Source organism: Microcaecilia unicolor, chromosome 2, assembly GCF_901765095.1.
Source record: "Microcaecilia unicolor chromosome 2, aMicUni1.1, whole genome shotgun sequence".
Lineage (NCBI taxonomy): Eukaryota > Metazoa > Chordata > Amphibia > Gymnophiona > Siphonopidae > Microcaecilia > Microcaecilia unicolor.
Genome location: NC_044032.1, coordinates 223,417,053 through 223,435,609, shown reverse-complemented (window position 1 = coordinate 223,435,609; position 18,557 = coordinate 223,417,053). Strand labels below are relative to the sequence as shown.

At 40.7% G+C, this 18,557-nt stretch overlaps 1 protein-coding gene across 1 annotated transcript in view; it reads left to right on the top strand.

Moving 5' to 3' along the window:
• Nucleotides 1-18,557, top strand: part of RORB (RAR related orphan receptor B) — a 118,915-nt gene that overhangs the window by 35,681 nt on the left and 64,677 nt on the right. The window contains exon 4 of the mRNA XM_030191970.1: nt 10,566-10,970. Within this exon, the coding sequence (XP_030047830.1) occupies nt 10,566-10,970 (405 nt within the window). The remainder of the gene's footprint in view (nt 1-10,565; nt 10,971-18,557) is intronic.

Below are 18,557 nucleotides of genomic sequence, written 5' to 3'. Positions count from 1 at the left end.
TCATATCTCCTTGATGAAAAACATGCTAATGTTGCCATTAGCGCATGACCATTACCACAAATTAGTGCATGAGCCCTTACCATCACCTATTTTGTAGGCGGTAAGGGTTCACATGCTAATCTTGTGCTTATTAGTGCGAGGCAGTGTAGATGCCTAATTGATTAGCACAGAAATGTCCACTATCTGCCCCCCCCCCCCCCCCAGACAGGACCCTCCTAGAAAAAAAATGTTAAAATATTTTTTAGCATGTGGTTTGTGCGCGCACATTCAGAACTTACGATAGGATACCTCAGCACGTCCTGCAGTAAGCATGTACTAGTGTTTACCGCAGCTTAGAAAAAGAAGTCCTTAGCCAGCTAACTCGAATGTGCAGCACTAGTTGGCTAAGTTTAGGGGCTGTATCTGAGTGAATTCACTCTCCTCCTCTGTCTCTCCCCTTCCACACACTGGCATCTCCCATCATCAACCCCCCCCTCCCCCCCCCCCCCCCCCCCCGGTCATGTATCTCAAAGCGTCCTTTTCTCTGTGCAGGGGCAACAGCAGCTACATAGGCAATCTGGCACTGGTGCCGGAACTTCTCTCTACCACAGCCTGCCTCCTAACATAATTTCCTGCTTCCACAAGGGAATGCCATGGCAGAAAGAATTTCCGGTGTCGGTGTCAGATGGCCAGTGCAGTTGCCAATGTCCCTGCATGGAGAAGAGAATGCTTTGAGGTACATGGGGGGAGGGGGTTCAGAGATGAGGGAGATGCCGGAACACGGGAACAGGAGGGGTGAGAGAGAATACTGGACCCAGGAATGGCAGGTAAAGAAGGGGAGATATTGGCCTCAAGAAGTTGTTGTTGAATCCAGGTTTGAAGGGAGGGAGAAAGAGAGAAAGAGATGTTGAACTCTAGAGAAGGAGGGAACAAATGTTGGGCTTGGAGTTGGTGGTAGAGATGGTGGACCGGGGGAGGGGCATAGATGGTAGAATAAAGGTACAGAGATGGAGGTGGCAGAGATACTGGACTCAAGGAGGCAGAGGGAGGAGTAGAGATGGAGGATTGTGGGGGGGATGAGGGGGCAAAGATGGTAGACTGGGGAGAGGAGGGGAGAGCAGCAAAAATGATGGACCTGAGGGGAGGGAGAAAAAGAGATTTTGAATTAAGAGATTTGGGTTCAGGATTAGAGGGAGGGAGAAAGAAAGAGGGAGAGATATTGCACTTTGGGAGATGGAAGGGGAGAGAGCTGTTGGACTCGGTGGGGGGGAGGATGTGAGACCCAGAGGCAGAGGAAAGGGAGACATGTGAGACCCAGAGGCTACTATAGGGGTGGAGCCTTAGATAGTGACTCTGCCCCTAACATTGCCCTGTATGACTACTGGTACCTTTTTTCCTACGAACAAAGTACTGCTTTAGGGATATGTATATAAACAAAGGTAAGTCTTTTGTCATGTTGTTAATACTAAATAGAAATGGCACAGAACTAAATTTTAAAATAAAACTGATAAGATTACATTTCCATTGCCCCATGTAAGCCGCATTGAGCCTGCCATGAGTGGGAAAGCGCGGGGTACAAATGTAACAAAAAAAATATGTAATGAAACCAGATGTACAGGTTATTTAAGTCAGAAATTTGGAAAGATATGAAATTACACTCAGTGCTCTTAAGTACTTGCAAATTATTAATATGTGTACCTCTAGTAAGCTATAGAAATCTATATAAGAAGGTGAAGAGAGGAGAAGGGAATGGAGAAAGGGAAAAGGGAAAATGAGGAAAGGGAAAGGATAAATGATGAGGAGGGAGAAGGGAAGGGGAAGAAGAAAGAAAAGGGAAAGGGATAAAAAAGGAATGGGTGAAAAAAGGGAAGAAAGGCATGGAAGGAAAAAGGTTAGAGAGAAGGGGAAGGGAAGAAGGAAAAGGAAAGGAGAATGTAGAAAAGAAGAAGAGGAACCAAGGGGAGAAAGGTGGAGAAAAGAAGGGAAAGGGGGAGAAAAAGCGGAGAATGGAGGGAAGGAGGGAAAGGAAAGGAAAAAATAGGAAAAAAAGAGGAGAGCGGGAAAGGGAAAGGGAGAAATGGGTAAAGAGAGAGAAGAAAAACACTGAAAAATAAAGGAAAAAGGAATGGACCAAACATGGTGCAAACAAGAGGAAAAAGATCAAAAGTGAATTATAAAAAAAAGTCTATCAATAGAAATCAAACAAAATAAAACATGGAAAAGAAAATAAGATGATACCTTTTTTATTGGACATAACTTAATACATTTCTTGATTAGCTTTCGAAGGTTGCCCTTCTTCCTCAGATCGGAAATAAGCAAATGAGGTAGCAGATAGTATATATGAGACCCTTTAAGAGTGGACTAACACGGCTACCACACCTCTCTACTTAAAAAAAAGTCTGAAACCAATTTCCAAATTCAGTCCATGTGGGGTCACAGATTTAATTTGAAATATGAGCTTTTGTTCTTCACATTGTAAAAGTAAGTCATTGTCTCCACTCCTCCATCCTTGTTTAAAAACTTTGAAGTCACAGAATCATAGATCATTAATGGAATGTCCTGCCTCCTTCCAATTCTCCATCAAGGGTACTGTAGAAATATTCCAGTTAAGACAAATCCGCTATTTGATTATACTTGTTTTTATTTTCCTCTTCATTTTGCCTACATATATTAGTGGGCACAGACACTGAGTGATACAAATAATCTGAGCAGTATTACAGTCAGAATCGTGTTTCAATTTATAAACTTTTTGAGTTTGTGGATATATAAAGGTGGAAGTGACAATAGAGTTTGAGCTATCAATTCAAGTGCCGCATTTTTTGTGTCCAGAAAAACATACCATTATCCATTGGTAAATGAAGATCATGTAAAGCCGAGAGTACCAGTTTTTCTTTTAAGAGAGACTGAAAGACTACTACTACTACTATTAAACATTTCTATAGCGCTACTAGACTTACGCAGCACTGTACAAATTAACATGAAAAGACAGTCCCTGCTCAACAGAGCTTACAATCTAAATTGGACAGACGAACAGACAGCTAGGGGTGGGGAAATTGCAGTGGTAGGGGTGATAAGTGAGGGTGTTGAGTAAGAGAGTCATGGTTAGGAGTCGAAAGCAGTAGCAAAGAGGTGGGCTTTAAGCCTAGACTTGAAGACAGCCAGAGACTGAGCCTGACGTACTGGCTCAGGGAGTCTATTCCAGGCATAGGGAGCAGCGAGATAGAAGGAACGGAGCCGGGAGTTAGCAGTGGGAGAGAAGGGGGACGACAGGAGACATTTACCCAGCGAACGGAGTTCACGGGGAGGAGTGTAGGGAGAGATGACCTATAAGTATAGGGAAAGACCTATAAGTTTGTTCAGGCATATGACCTAGTCGACTGTTGGTTTTGTTTTCATGTTTAAATAGATTATTCTGAATTATTGTAGTTTGTCCTGTATTATTGTTTTTTATTTTTTTATGTATTTTCTGTTCTCTGCTTAGAATGTTTTAGATATGCGGGCTACAGTTTTATTATTATTATTTCCTCTAGAATGTACAGTTTCTAAATTTTTAGCTCTAAAATATTCATGTTCCTCTAAGATATGCCAATGTTTACGAATGGCTCTCTGAATTTTACTTTCCAGCATACAAATAAGATCTGGAGTTGGTCTTGGAGTATGTGTATATAATAATTGTTCTTTGTTTGTGACTTTTGCCCTGTAATATCCTTCTTGTACATATTTTTTTGGATATCCCCTGCTTTAAAATCTAGTGGCCAATGATGGCTGCTTGTTTATTAGTCTCATTATTGTTATATTGCATTTTTAAATGAAAAGTTCTTGTCTCTAATATTGAGCCATGAATAAAATTCCTTCAATCTGTCAAGATCTCCTCTCCAAAGTTAGAAAATGTCATCGATATATCATTTATAAGAGCGGATGTTATCTTTAAAGGGATGATCCTATTAAAAAGATCTTTCAAAACTGGCCACATATAAATTTGCAACGTCAGGGGCCATAGAGGCCCCCGTAGCTGTACCTTTAATCTGTTGATAAAAAGTATGCTGAAAACAAAAGTAATTTTTCATGAGCTGTGGTGGTGAGGGTCAAAATCAAATGGTTAGGAATCCTTCCGTTAGTCATGCAGACTTTCAATATATCTTCTATGATCAATAATGTTTCTATCTGGGGAATGTTTGAATAAAGGGAATTGATATCTAGCATTACTAGTATAATATCCGTCAAATCCCCATCAAACTCATTGAAAAGATTAATCATGTGTTTAGAGTTTCTTACATATGATTCATTTAAGGGTGCATATGGGTGTAGAAAAAAATCTACGAACATTGACAATGGCTCTAATACTGAGCTATTACTCGAGACTGTAGGTCTGCCTAGTGGATTACTTACTGACATGTATCTTGGGCAAGATGTAAATTGTAGGAATGACTGGAGCCTTTACTGTCAAATTTGCTTTCTTTTGGTGGCTAGTTTCACAACTTCATCAATCTCTTTCTGTAAAGTGATGGTGGGATTTGATTCAAGGGAATGTAGTATTCCCTATCATGTAATAGTCTTTCATCATCCTTAATGCAGTCCAGTATGTTGAGAATCACTATACCGCCCCCTTTGTCTTCAGGCTTTATTACAATATCTTGATTTTTAGCTAAAGACTGCATCACTTTTTGTTTTGTGAGATTATAAAAGCATTGCCTTTTGATTTGTTAACTTTTCAATATCTCTTTGGACACATTGAGTGAAAGTGTGAATTAATGGATCCATCAGGTCAGGAGGTAACCATATGGACAGTTTTCTAGCTACTGATGTATCAACGTGGCTTATATTCGTCTTTGAAAAAGAGTGGATAATCTGCAACTTGTGTGTGAACTTAGAGATCAACACCTGTCTGAAATACATTATAGTGAGTAGATGGTATGCATGTTAAGCCTTTTTGTAATATGATGATCTCTTCATCTGACAGTGTTGCATTGGATAAGCTATCTATTTCCAGCCATGCACTGGAGTGTTCTGTTCCAAAATGTCCTACCCATGCCTTGTCCCCTGCACCATAAAGAGTGTCTTCCTCTCTGATAGTAATCGTTGAATGTGCATGTTTTTGGATGTTCTCTGTTCCAAATGTTCCAAAAGATTTTAACAGACTGGGTTGGGGTGAGGTAAGGGGACTATTAAGAGGAAATGTATAAAAATCATCAGTCACTACTTCTTCTCTTCCTACCAACCCTACCTGACATCGACTCTTGCCTTTCTCTAGGTACATTGGTATCAGTATCTATTTTAGATCTATCATTTAAGTCCCTCTTAGATCTATTGTAAGGTCTTGCTTTCGTAAATAGATCCCCTTTTATAGTCCAATTCATCCCTTTTGAATTTATTTTTGACCACTCTAATTTCCAAACGTTTATTGACATCATGAATTACAAAATTAAAGGTTACATTCTCATCCTTCAAGATGGTTAAATTCTCATCCTATGTGGTATGCATCGTATCTCTCTTTTTCTTTGAAGTTTCCACAGTGAGGAACATAAGGTCCAGCGAACACTTATTCAAAATAGCACAACATTGGCTAAGGAAATCCTGTTCATCAAGGATCATTGTGAGAGCTTTGGAAATTCGTAAAACTCTTGGAATCCTTTTGGTGCGACAATAACTGAGAATTACAGCAAAATGTAATTCATTGTGAATAATGTTCTTTTTTTAATTGCACTGCATTATACCATTTGTCTGTCAATGAGTCTTGAGTAGAAATGTTCTCTTCTTCTTCTGCCAATGTATGTGGATCATGCAAAAGCTGTTGTAAATGATCTTCTGTGACGTGTAAAACATTGTCCCATTATTGGAAGGCCATGGTTCAGCTCTGTTTAACATGGGCATTTCAACTCTGGACTCCTTTGGTGAATTGGTCGGCCATTGGTCCATTCCTTTCTCTTCCTCCTGGTTCTTTTGCACCATTTTTTCGTAGGGAATCCTCTCCTCCCCCACCCCACCCCCTCCCACCCCAATCTTTGTAGCTTTATTCTGTGACTTGGCAAGATTTTGTCTTACCAAATCTATGATGTAACTTGCTAACCATCTCTATTATCAATTCAGGTGTATGCAATTTGTACCTGCAAAGTTCTGTGTGTTGATACTGCCACTTATGGAACCAAGGGTAGTTTTAGTCATTTTATAGGAGACAGTACAGGGGAAAGCTAACAGATTAATGGCAGAAAAAAGGATCTGATTCCAGAATGATTCTTGTTCCTGTAGGGTGAGCAAGTTAAACTTGGAGAGAAACTGTGATACCCTATCTGCTAAAAACTGATAACCCAGCTCCTGGAGATTCCCAGTGAGTTTGTACACAGGTATAATGGGCTTAAGTGAGACAGAGAGAGAAACAGACAAATAAATGATCTGTCCAGGGAAAGTCCAGGTTAGAAAAACTGGCCTGATTAGTACAATCTCCAGAAAAGAAAAAAATAAATAAATCGGGTACATGGCCTGCCTGATATAGGGAGTGGAAAACAAGTTGTGAAAAACCAAAATGTCCATAAATACTGTATTATAAAGTCAGTTGCAAGAAAGTCTTCCTTATTGTCTATTCTGTGTGTATATTAAGGCCCCTAAAACCAATAGATTAGGATAAGAAGCTGCCATATTGGTCACTAGATCTAGTAGTTCAAGAATTCAGCTATGAAAAATGGGGGAGGGATGGTAACATAGCAGGCAGTGCAGCATGGAAATATCAGAGATAGAAGAATTTTGAAGAGAAATGGAACAAATCTTAATGTATTGCATAGTCTGCCCAGAAGAAATAGGACCGCCAGTCCCCCTTGTTTAACCAAACAATGCAAATAAAAAAAAAAAAGTCACTGGGAGAAAAGTCCTTTAGACCGGTGTTTCCCAAGTCCAGTCCTGGAGTACACCTTGCCACTCAGGTTTTCAGGATATCCACAATGAGTATGCATGAACTTGATTTTCATACACTGCCTCTATTATATGCAAATCTCTTTTATGCATATTCATTGTGGAAGAGATTTGCATATAATGGAGGTAGTGTATGCAAATCAAGTTCATCCATATTCATTGTGGATATCTGAAAACCTGACTGACGAGCAGGCTCATTTTCGAAAGAGAAGGACGCCCATCTTTCGACACAAATTGGAAGATGGGCGTCCTTCTCACAGGGTCGTCCAAATCTGTATAATCGAAAGCCAATTTTTGGACATCCCCAATTGCTTTCCGTCGCAGGGATGGCCAAAGTTCAAGGGGGCGTATTGGAGGCGTAGCGAAGGCGGGACTTGAGCGTTCCTAACACATGGACATTCTCAACCCATAATGGAAAAAAAGGTCGTCCCTGACGAGCACTTGGACGACTTTACCTGGACTTGTTTTCTTACGACCAAGGCACAAAAAGGTGGCCAAAATGACCAGATGACCACTGGAGAGAATGGGGGATGACCTCCCCTTACTCCCCCAGTGGTCACTAACCCCCTCCCATCCTCAAAAAACATATTTAAAAATATTTTTTGCCAGCCTCAGATGTCATACTCAGGTCCATCACAGCAGTATGCAGGTCCCTGGAGCAGTTTTAGTGGGTGCAGTGCACTTCAGACAGGCAGACCCAGGCCCATCCCCCTCCCTACCTGTTATGTTTGTGGAGGAAACAGCGAGCCCTCCAAAACCCACCAGAAACCCATTGTACCCACACCTAGGTGCTCCCCTTCACCCATAAGGGCTATGGTAGTGGTGTACAGTTGTGGGTAGTGGGTTTTAGGGGGGGGTTGGGGGCTCAGCAGAGAAGGTAAGGGAGCTATGTTCCTGGGAGCAATTTATGAAGTCCACTGCAGTGCCCTCTAGGTTGCCCGGTTGGTGTCCTGGCATGTCAGGGGGACCAGTGCACTAGAAATGCTGGCTCCTCCCACGACCAAAGGGCTTGCATTTGGTTGTTTCTGAGATGGGCGTCCTTGGTTTCCATTATCGCCGAAAATCAGAAACCAGGTTTCTGTTACACAACATCAACAACAAAAATTCTGTAAAGCATGTTAAGCAACCCAAGCCATAAATTTAGTAACGCAAATGAATAAGGCTGCTTAGAAGTTGGAGGAATAGATGCCAAGTAATAAGGCAAGGCCTTAACTTGTCACAAACCAGTGGAGTATGTCCAATAGAGAGGACTTACCATTTGGTGTCCCCATATTGCTGGAATTGGGATAGGGAGTCATATATTGAGAGAAGGAACACCAAGATTCCCATTGAAACAAAATAGAAAAGCTAGGAAGAAAAGCCACGAGATGCCCAAAGACTGCACAGATTTGAATGCTGACTTACCTTCATAACCTTAAAACTAGTCTCTGTAGTGCAGGCTTGAGGCATAGCAGCAATAAGCTTATACTTTCGCTGACTGCCTCATACTTGTTCTCTGGATAAATGGAGAACTATGGCTTCTCCTGCAGTTTAACTTCTTTAAAAGATATTAGTTACATAGGGGCCCTTTTACAAATGCGCATAGGTGCCTACGTGCGTCCAATGTGCATCAAATTGGCACTACTGCCTGGCTACCACTTGCCCTCCTGGGCGGTAATTCCATTTTTGACATGAGCCCATAACATGCGGTAGAAAATATTTTCTATTTTCTACCATGTAGCACTTATCTGGCAGTAATCAGCAATTTACATGTGCTGGCCACTTACCACCTGGTTAGCGCATGAGACCTTACCGCTAAGTCAATGGGTGGCAGTAAGGTTCAGCCTAAAAACTACTACTACTACTTAGCATTTCTATAGCGCTGCCAGGGTTACGCAGCACTGTACAAGTTTAAACATGGGGAAGGACAGTCCCTGCTCAAGAGAGCTTACAATCTAAATGGATGCATGCTGGTTTTAATTTTGCTGCACGCCCATTTTCCGGCACACAAAAAAATACCTTTTTTCCAGGCGCGCTGAGCAAATGGACGTGCACATGTCCAAAACACGCGCCTATACCAGTGCAGGCCACTTTTAGGCGTGCTTAGTAAAAGGGCCCCATAATAAGTGATGACAGATAAAGACCTGCATTGTCCATCTAGTCTTCCCAACAGTCACATTCATTATCAAATTGTTATTGAACTAAGATCCAGTAGTAGCATTGCAATATTTTACTCGTTAAGTTCCTCTTTACAATGTCTTCTCCTACCCCACTGAGAATACAGGACCTGCCCTCATAGCATATGATATGCATACAGTATAAAATATTCATACTTGATCCTTGTCATTTTCATGGCTCAGACCATAAAGTGTGCCTTGCCCTGGTCCTGCTTCCCAACTGTTGGAGTTGTCGTTGAAACTCACTCAAGCCCATCCTGATCTGACTTGCTATATAGGGGACACAGATCATAGAAGTCCATTCAACATTGGCTTCACTTCCCCACTTCTACTAAATATATATATATTTTTTCATTTTTTTTATTATTCGGCCAAATACAAATACTGAATATGAATAATGGACATTGAGCTTTAACATAGCAAGTGTTTATTTTTGTAGGATTTAGCACAGTAGAACCCCAGATTATTCGTATTCAAATTTAAAACACAAACAAGCTTATTTTCGAAAGAGAAGGGCGCCCATCTTTCGACACAAATCGGAAGATGGGAGTCCTTCTCACAGGGTCGCCCAAATCGGCATAATCAAAAGCCGATTTTGGGCATCCTCAACTACTTTCCGTCGCGGGGATGACCAAAATTCACGGGGGCATGTCGGAAGCATAGTGAAGGCGGGACTGGGGCGTGCTTAACACATGGGCATCCTCAGCTGATAATGGAAAAAAGAAGGGTGTCCCCGATGAACACTTGGACGACTTTACTTGGTCCTTTTTTTTTTTTACGACCAAGCCACAAAAATGTGCCCTAAATGACCAGATGACCACTGGAGGGAATTGGGGATGATCTCCCTTTACTCCCCCAGTGGTCACTAACCCCTCTCACCCTAAAAAAATTATATTTTTTCTGGCCTCTATGCCAGCCTCAAATATCATACCCAGCTCCATGACAGCAGTATGCAGGTCCCTGGAGCAGTTTTAGTGGGTGCAGTGCACTTCAGGCAGGTGGTGGATACGTGGAATGCCCTCCTGGTGGAGGTAATAACAACAATGACTGTGTCGGAATTTAAGAAAGTGTGGGACAGGCATGTGGGATCCATTAGGAAAGGAAGAGTTAGTGGTTACGAAGGATGGGCAGTCTGGATAGGCCATTTGGCCATTACCTGCCATCATGTTCTATGTTTCTATAACTCAGTCCTAGCAAGAACTATGAATGAGGCACCCCAGTATATACAAGGATGATTCCTTTCTGCCTATGGAAAATGATCTGATTGAATCAGGTCCTTAGCTCTCAATGTACTCAAATATTTCATGCATATTCATTACAGATATTCTGAAGGTAGGTTAATTAGGCATGCTTCCAGGGCGCGCTTTCCAGACTGTTTTCAAACCATTCTATTTCAAGCTAGTTGAAATAAGTTAATTCTGCAATTTTAAAGTAGTAGGATGTGATGAAGCATATTTTTATATTATCAACATCAGATCAGCATTGACAGAATAAAAAAAAAATCATTTTATATGTCTTTCCCAATAGCTGTGAAATTTGGAAGGATGTCCAAAAAGCAGCGAGACAGCCTGTATGCTGAAGTTCAGAAGCACCAGCAGCGACTACAGGAGCAGCGGCAGCAGCAAAGCGGTGAAGCCGAAGCTCTTGCCAGGGTGTATAGCAGCAGCAGCATTAGCAACGGCCTGAGTAACCTGAACACTGAAACCGGCGGCACTTACTCCAACGGGCATGTCATTGACCTGCCCAAGTCGGAGGCTTACTACAGTGTGGATTCTGCCCAACCTTCTCCTGATCAGTCGGGAATAGATATGACTGGAGTGAAACAGATAAAGCAGGAGCCCATCTATGATCTTACATCCGTGCCGAACTTGTTTTCCTATAGCTCTTTCAACAGCGGGCAACTAGCACCGGGGATAACTATGACTGATATAGGTAAGCAGAATGAATCTCGAAAGGGTTCTTTATCCAATATGCCAGTGCTTGGCAAAGATGTCAATAATTAATGGCTTTTACCTTGAAACAGACCCTATATGCAATGCAAATGTGATCATTTTTTTTCTCAGCAAAATTTTTCAGTATTGAATTTCTGCATTTCAAGGCTATTGGTGCTACTGATGTGTTGATCAAGATGCAGGCATTTTTGCATCCAGAGTTTCAGTAGTTAATAGTTCTAACAGAACAAGACAAATCTTTGTGTATGCATCTTTCCTCATCTGAGGCTTTCTTTTACATTTAAAAGACAAGAGAATGGGGGTAAAGGGAACATTTAGAACTACTACTACTTATCATTTCTATAGCGCTACTAGACGTACGCAGCGCTAGAAAAAGGCATGTTGCACGTAAAATCTTATTTATTCAACATAAATCCATTGTAGCAACTCCTAGATCACCCAACAGCTTGCGTGTGTGCAGTGAGCAAGGGAGTAACACCACAATCAGCCTTGCAGCACAGTAAAGCATTAGCACTACAAAATAATTTTTGGTTGCCTTTACTGGCTAAATCGTGCCGGGGTGATTAGGTGTATTTTCAGCACACCGCTATCCGTATTAGGTAAGTGCAGGCCAAAAATATTCATTTTATTTAGTTTCCTATGTCATTTCCCCTGTCTTTTTTGTTTTATTCATTTATTTATTTGGATTTATTTACTGCCTTTTTGAAGAAATTCATCCAAGGTTGTTTTGAATTTTTTTTATTGTGAGGGCAATATCATCAATATTGTGCACTATTGCCCAGTAGAATGTCTATTGATAGATTTTGTGCCTTTTTGAGCAATGGTGTGCACTGTTGCCCAGTAAGGTGCCTATTAATAAATATTATGCATTCTTCTGCAGTTGTGCACACTATTGATGACACAAGGAAAAGACAGCATTTCAGATTTTTTTTTCCTGTCATTTCAAATAAATGCCACATCCCTAATCTGATAGCCATTGAATATCTATGGATAGGGAAATTTATATTTTCACAGGCCAACAGTAAACATATACCTTCCATTGAAAATTGGCCTATTCTCCCGAATATTCAAAATTATTTAACTGGTCAGGATCGGCACCTGACTGGTTAAACGCACATAACGGGCTACTGCAAATTTTCAGCGGGACATGGCCGGCCATGACCCGCTGAACATTTGCAGCAAAATAGACGGTTATATTGCACAATATAACTGGCTATCCACTGATGTTCAGTGCTTGTTTGGTGGCTGTCTTTGGCTGTGCGAATACGTGGGGCCCGATGTTCAGACCACGGAAGTTAGCCTGGTTAAATATCACAGTCGGCACTGAGCCTGGATATTCAATGCTGGGCTGTTTCTGGTGGCTAGCATTGAATATCTGGTTTATTTTTGGCCAGTTCAAACTTAAATGGTGAAACCAATATTCAGCACTGGCTGGTTACGTTTGAACAAGCCAAAGATAGGCCTGGTATTCACATGGCTAAATATGACCACCAAACTATTGCCAAAAATCGGCAGATAGCCAGTTATATCGTGTGATATAACCGTCTAGCCGCAAGTTTTCAGTGGGTTATGGCCAGCCATGTCCCTCTGAAAATTTGCGGCTAGCTGGTTATAGAGCATTTAACCAGCCAGGTGCCAATTTTGGCCTATTAAATGCTTTTGAATATCAGGGATCTGGAATATCTTTGACTGGTTCAAAATTAACCAGCCAGTGCTAAATATCGGCTTGGCAGGTTGTTTGAACCAGCCAAAAATAAACTGGATATCCAATGCCAGTCACCAGAAACGGCTCGGCATTGAATATGTGGGCTCAGTGCCAACAGTGGAAGTAAGCCAGGCTAACCCCTGCAGCCTGAATATTTGTCCCATTGTGTTTTAGCTGCAACATAGGGTTTCAGAAGATTGGCCACCTTTATACAGAGGAAAGGATGTGCATCATTTAACTTGTGCAGTTCTATTCACATATCCATGTTACTTGCACCAATGCAGGAAGTTTAATTATTGCCACCCCCCCCCCCCCCCCCCCCCCCACACACACACACACACACCTCAAAGTCTTTAAATACGGGAAAATATTATTCTAGGACTAGAAATTTTCTGTCTTCTGTTTCCAAAATTATACAAGTCAAACTGAGGAATCAGACTGATGTTTGAGTACTGTGACTTCTACCTATATAATGTATCTGTGAATATCAAAGTGCCAGGTAATTTAAATTGAATTAAATAATCTAAAATCAGTCCTCCACCTAAGAAAATGTGGTGCCACAAAGTGTAATGTGTGGACATGCCTTTTCCTGATAACATCAAAGCTGCTTGTGTAATCCATATTATGCAGAATGCCATCTTGTGTGGTTGTTCAACTGTTTTATTTTTTGGTATTTTTCTTAGATCTTTTTTTTTTTTTCTAGCCATAAGATAGCATTGTGAGGAAGTGCCTAGACAACCCTTTTTCCCCTTAAGGCACATCATTTTGATTTTGCCACATGCCCATTTTTGGCACAAAAAAGGCCTTTTTTACAGGCGTGCTAAAAAAAATGGATCAGCGCGTGCGCCCAAAACCTGCGCCTACTCAACCGCAAGCCATTTTTCAGCGCGCCTTTGTAAAAGGACCCATAACTGTGAAGTCTACCATTCAACTACATATATAAAAACTGTGTAGTGCATCAGTTCCAGATTTCTCAGTGTTTAACTAAATGAAGACAAAACTCCTGGAATTAAAAATATAATTTAATAACTGTAATTTCAATAACAGTTTAAAATAATTATATTAAGAATATTTTATATTTCCCTTGAATCATTTTTAACAACAATGAAATATTTAGGCTTTTTTTTCAGCCACAAATTATATTGCTCAGTGTGTATCACATATATGAATATTATCTGTCAAGTGTGTTATATAATAGAAGAAAGGATGAGAACAGCTGTTCTAAAGTGAGGGATGTATCTCAGGGTGGAGTTATAATAAAAAGGGAACTTACTTGTTCTCTGCCCCAAGAGGACAAGTATGAAAATCTCTCTATATAAAAGGCACCACCAACGTTCTAGGAAGCCTCCAGCCGGAAGTGTGAAGGGGGAGAGATATCCGGTTTCCCCATGAGTGTCTGCCCCGCCTTCGCTCTCTCTGTAACACAAACAGTGAAGGAAAACACAGCAAAGCACGAAATCAAATCGCTCTCTCTGTAACAGTGAAGGACTCAGAGGGGGGAGGGGAGAGAAGGCAGAGGGCAGGGACAGCGATATCCGGTTTCCCCATGAGTGTCTGTCCCGCCCTCGCTCTCTCTGTAACACAAACAGTGAAGGAAAACACAGCAAAGCACGAAATCAAATCGCTCTCTCTGTAACAGTGAAGGACTCAGAGGGGGGAGGGGAGGGGAGGGCAGAGGGCAGGGACACACACACTCCCACATGCACACAGAAGAAAACCTTGCTAGCCCCTGTTTCATTTGCATCAGAAATGGGGCTTTTTTTCTAGTAGATAATAAGATATTTAAAACAAATTCCTTCACTGGGAGTAAGGGATGCATCAAGGATTCAGGTCACAGGCCTCAGTACTAATTCCTCGCAGATATAAAGCAGGAATATTTCTGAGTAGCATCTTACCACCCTGAGTCTGTTCTTTTTTTCCCAAAAGATGGCTAGACAATTACCTTTTTCCTTGATACCACTGACTCCTCTGTTTTTAGTTTCTTCTCACAGACTTACCTTGATCTGTGTTCTTTTACCTTTACTTCAGATGTTTAGGCTGGATCAAGTTTAGCCAGTCTGTGGGTTCACTGCCATTTTGCAGATGGCCTAGTTGGTCATCTAAGATGTAGAACCACAGGCTGTGTGTATAACTACCAGCCACTCCACCCTAGCCTCCTTGCTGGAAGAAAGACATTTATACTTTCCTCCAAAACACAGAGAAAGACATTCCCTGACACAAGAGAAACATTCAGAGCCAATCTCTATGACACTGCACAATTCACAAGGGTCAATTCTGAAACAAGGACCCAGTGTGTTCCTAAATTACTACGTAGCGGCTACATTACCATGTTATGCTACATTAATATAAATGAATTTACAAAAAAAAAGTTCAATAACAAATTAGCTGTCAGGGGAAAACAAGAAAATGTTTTTCAAAGAAGAAAAAGATTGAGAGATACAATAAACAAAGGATGGAACTAAATGGACGTTCCTCATCATGGAAGGAAGTAAGTGATGGTGTCCCATAGGATCTGTACTGGAGGATACAGTTCTAAATATTCAGAAAATGTAAAAAGCAACCAGCAAATGGCAGTCTGCCTTAATCCTTCCATTGGTCACTTAGTCAGGACACCTTTTTTTGACTTAGTCCTGATTGAATCTGGTCCAGATAAAAACATCCCAATGTTTGCCCTAGATATTTTTATCTTGGTCCATTATCCCAGAAAAACATCCAAATTCTGGGCCCACCCAAATCCCGCCCAAAACACACACCGTTGCGATTTAGATAAACTGCAGAGAAAACTGTCACAAATCTGAGTTTTCGCAACTCCTGCTTAGCACTGCCATCTATACTGACAAGTTCAGAGGAACACCAGGGGGAAGGGAAGGCAGAATGTGATTAATACTTTAAAAGCCACACTAAATGTACAGTCCTAATATATCTCTATATATCTATATCTATGTATATAGATAGATATAGATATATCTATATATATATAGATATATAGATATAAATAGGTAGATGTGTGTGTGTGTTTATATTTATTAGGGCTGCATTTTGATTAAAATATTTTAATCATGATTAATAGCGTAACTAAAGCTATTACAATTTTTTTTTCCCACCACTGTGCCTTGTGATTTTGGGCAAGTCACTTAACCCTCCATTGCCCCAGGTATAAAATATTGACTGTCTGTTTGCAGAGCAGACTCCCTCTCCTTTCTTATCTGGATACAGCCCTTCTCCTTTCAGTGAAGCACTATACTGGCACCTATACTGGGGAACACAGTAATAATGGGTGATTTCAATTACCCCGATATTGACTGGGTAAACGTAACACCAGGGCATGCTAGGGAGGTAAACTTCCTTGATGACATCAAGGACTGCTTTATGGAACAGCTGGTTCAGGAACCAACAAGAGGAGGAAGAATTGTAGATCTAGTCCTTAGTGGAGCACATGATCTGGTCCAGGAAGTAATGGTGTTGGCGCCACTTGATAACAGTGATCATAACATGATCAGATTTGATATAAGCTCTGGAGTAAGTACTCATAGGAAATCCAACACTTTAGCATTTAACTTTCAAACAGGAGACTATAATACAATGAGAAGAACGGTTAAAAAAAAAAAAACTTAGAGCAGCTGCAAAGGTCAAAAATTTACGTCAGGCATGGATGCATTCAAAAATACAATCCTGGAAGCCCAGGCCAGATATATTCCATGTATTAAAAAAGGAAGGGCAAATGACAGCCAGCATGGTTAAAAAGTGAGTTGAAGGAAGTTATTAGAGCTAAAAAAAATTCCTTCAGAAAATGGAAAAAAGGATCCGAATGAAAATAATAGGAAAATGCATAAGGAATGGCAAGTCAAATGCAAAGCCATGATAAGGAAAGCAGAGAGTGACTTTGAAAGAGGATTGCGTTGGAGGAAAAAAAAACATATAGTAACAACTTTTTTAGGTATATTAGAAGCAAGAAGCTGTCAAAAGAATTGGTTGAACTGCTAGATAACCGAGGGGCACTCAGGAAAGACAAGGCCATAGCGGAGAGATTAAATGAATTCTTTGCTTTGGTTTTCACCAAGGAAGATGTGGGAGAGATACCAATGTCACAAATGGTATTCAATGCTGACGAGTCAGAGAAACTGAATCAAATCTCTGTAAACATGGAAGATGTAATGGGGCAAGTTGACAAATTGAAGCTTAGCAAATTGCCTGGACCAGATGATATACATCCCAGAGTACTGAGAGAATTGAAAAATGGACTTGCGGAACTATTATTAGTAATATGTAATTTATCTTTAAAATCAAGCATGGTACTGGAAGACTGGAGGGTGGCCAATGTAACACCGATTTTTTTAAAGAGTTTAAAGGTGATCTGGGAAATTATAGACCAGTGAGCCTGATGTCTGTGCCGGGCAATATGGTAGAGACTATTTTAAAAAACAAAATTACAGATCGTATACATAAGCATGGATTAATAAGACAAAGCCAACATGGATTTAGTGAAGAGAAATCTTGCCTCACCAATCTACTACATTTCTTTGAAGGGGTGAACAAACGTGGATAAAGGTGAGCCGGTCAATATTGTGTACCTGGATTTTCAAAAGGCATGTGACAAAGTACCTCATGAAAGACTCCAGAGGAAATTGGAGAGTCATGGGATAGGAGGTAGTTTTCTATCATGGATTAAAAAGTGGTTAAAAGATAGAAAACAAAGAGTAGGGTTAAATTGTCAGTATTCTCAATGGAGAAGGGTAGATAGTGGGATTCCCCAGGGGTCTGTGCTGGGATCGTGCTTTTTAACATATTTATAAATGATCTAGAGATGGGAATAACTAGTGAGGTAATTACATTTGCTGATGACACAAAGTTATTCAAAGTTGTTAAATCGCAAGAAGATTGTGAAAAATTGCAAAACGACCTTACAAGACTGGGCATCCAAATGGCAGATGATGTTTAATATGAGCAAGTGTAGAGTGATACATGTGGGAAAGAGGAACCCGAACTATAGCTACATGATGCAAGGTTCCACATTAGGAGTCGCAGATCAGGAAAGGGACCTGAGTGTCATTGTTGATGATACGTTGAAACCCTCTGCTCAGTGTGTAATGGTGGCTAAGAAAGCAAATAGATTGTTAGGTATTATTAGGAAAGGAATGGAAAACAAAAATGATGTTATAATGCCTTTATATCACTCCATGGTGCGACCGCATCTCAAATACTGTGTGCCATTCTGGTCACTGCATCTCAAAAAAGATATAGTGGAATTAGAAAAGGTATAGAAAAGGGTGGCAAAAATCATATACGGGGATGGGAAAACTTCCCTATGAGAGAAGGATAAAGTGGCTGGGGCTCTTCAACTTGGAGAAAAGACGGCTGAGGGGAGATACGATAGAGGTCTATAAAATAATGAGTGGCGTGGAACAGGCAGATGTGAATCGCTTGTTTATTCTTTCCAAAAATACTAGGACTAGGGGGTACACAATGGAGCTACAAAGTAGTAATTTTATAGAAATCAGAGAAAATATTTCTTTACTCAACGTGTAATTAAACTCCGGAATTCATTGCCAGAGAATGTTGTAAAAGCAGTTAGCTTAGCGGTTTTTAAAAAAGGTTTGGATAAGCCATTATTAAAATGGACTTGGGGAAAATCCACTGCTTATTTCTAGGATGAGCACTGTTTTGGATCTTGCCAGGTACTTGTGACCTGAGCTGGCCACTGTTGGAAACAAGATACTGGGCTTGATGGACCTTCAGTCTGTCCCAGTATGGCAAATGCTTATGTTCTTGTGTTCTTATGACTAGACAAATCAATATACACTGCCTCCTTGGGCTTGTTGGACAACTTAGCGTAGGTTCTGTGCATAATGTTCTACATAGAAG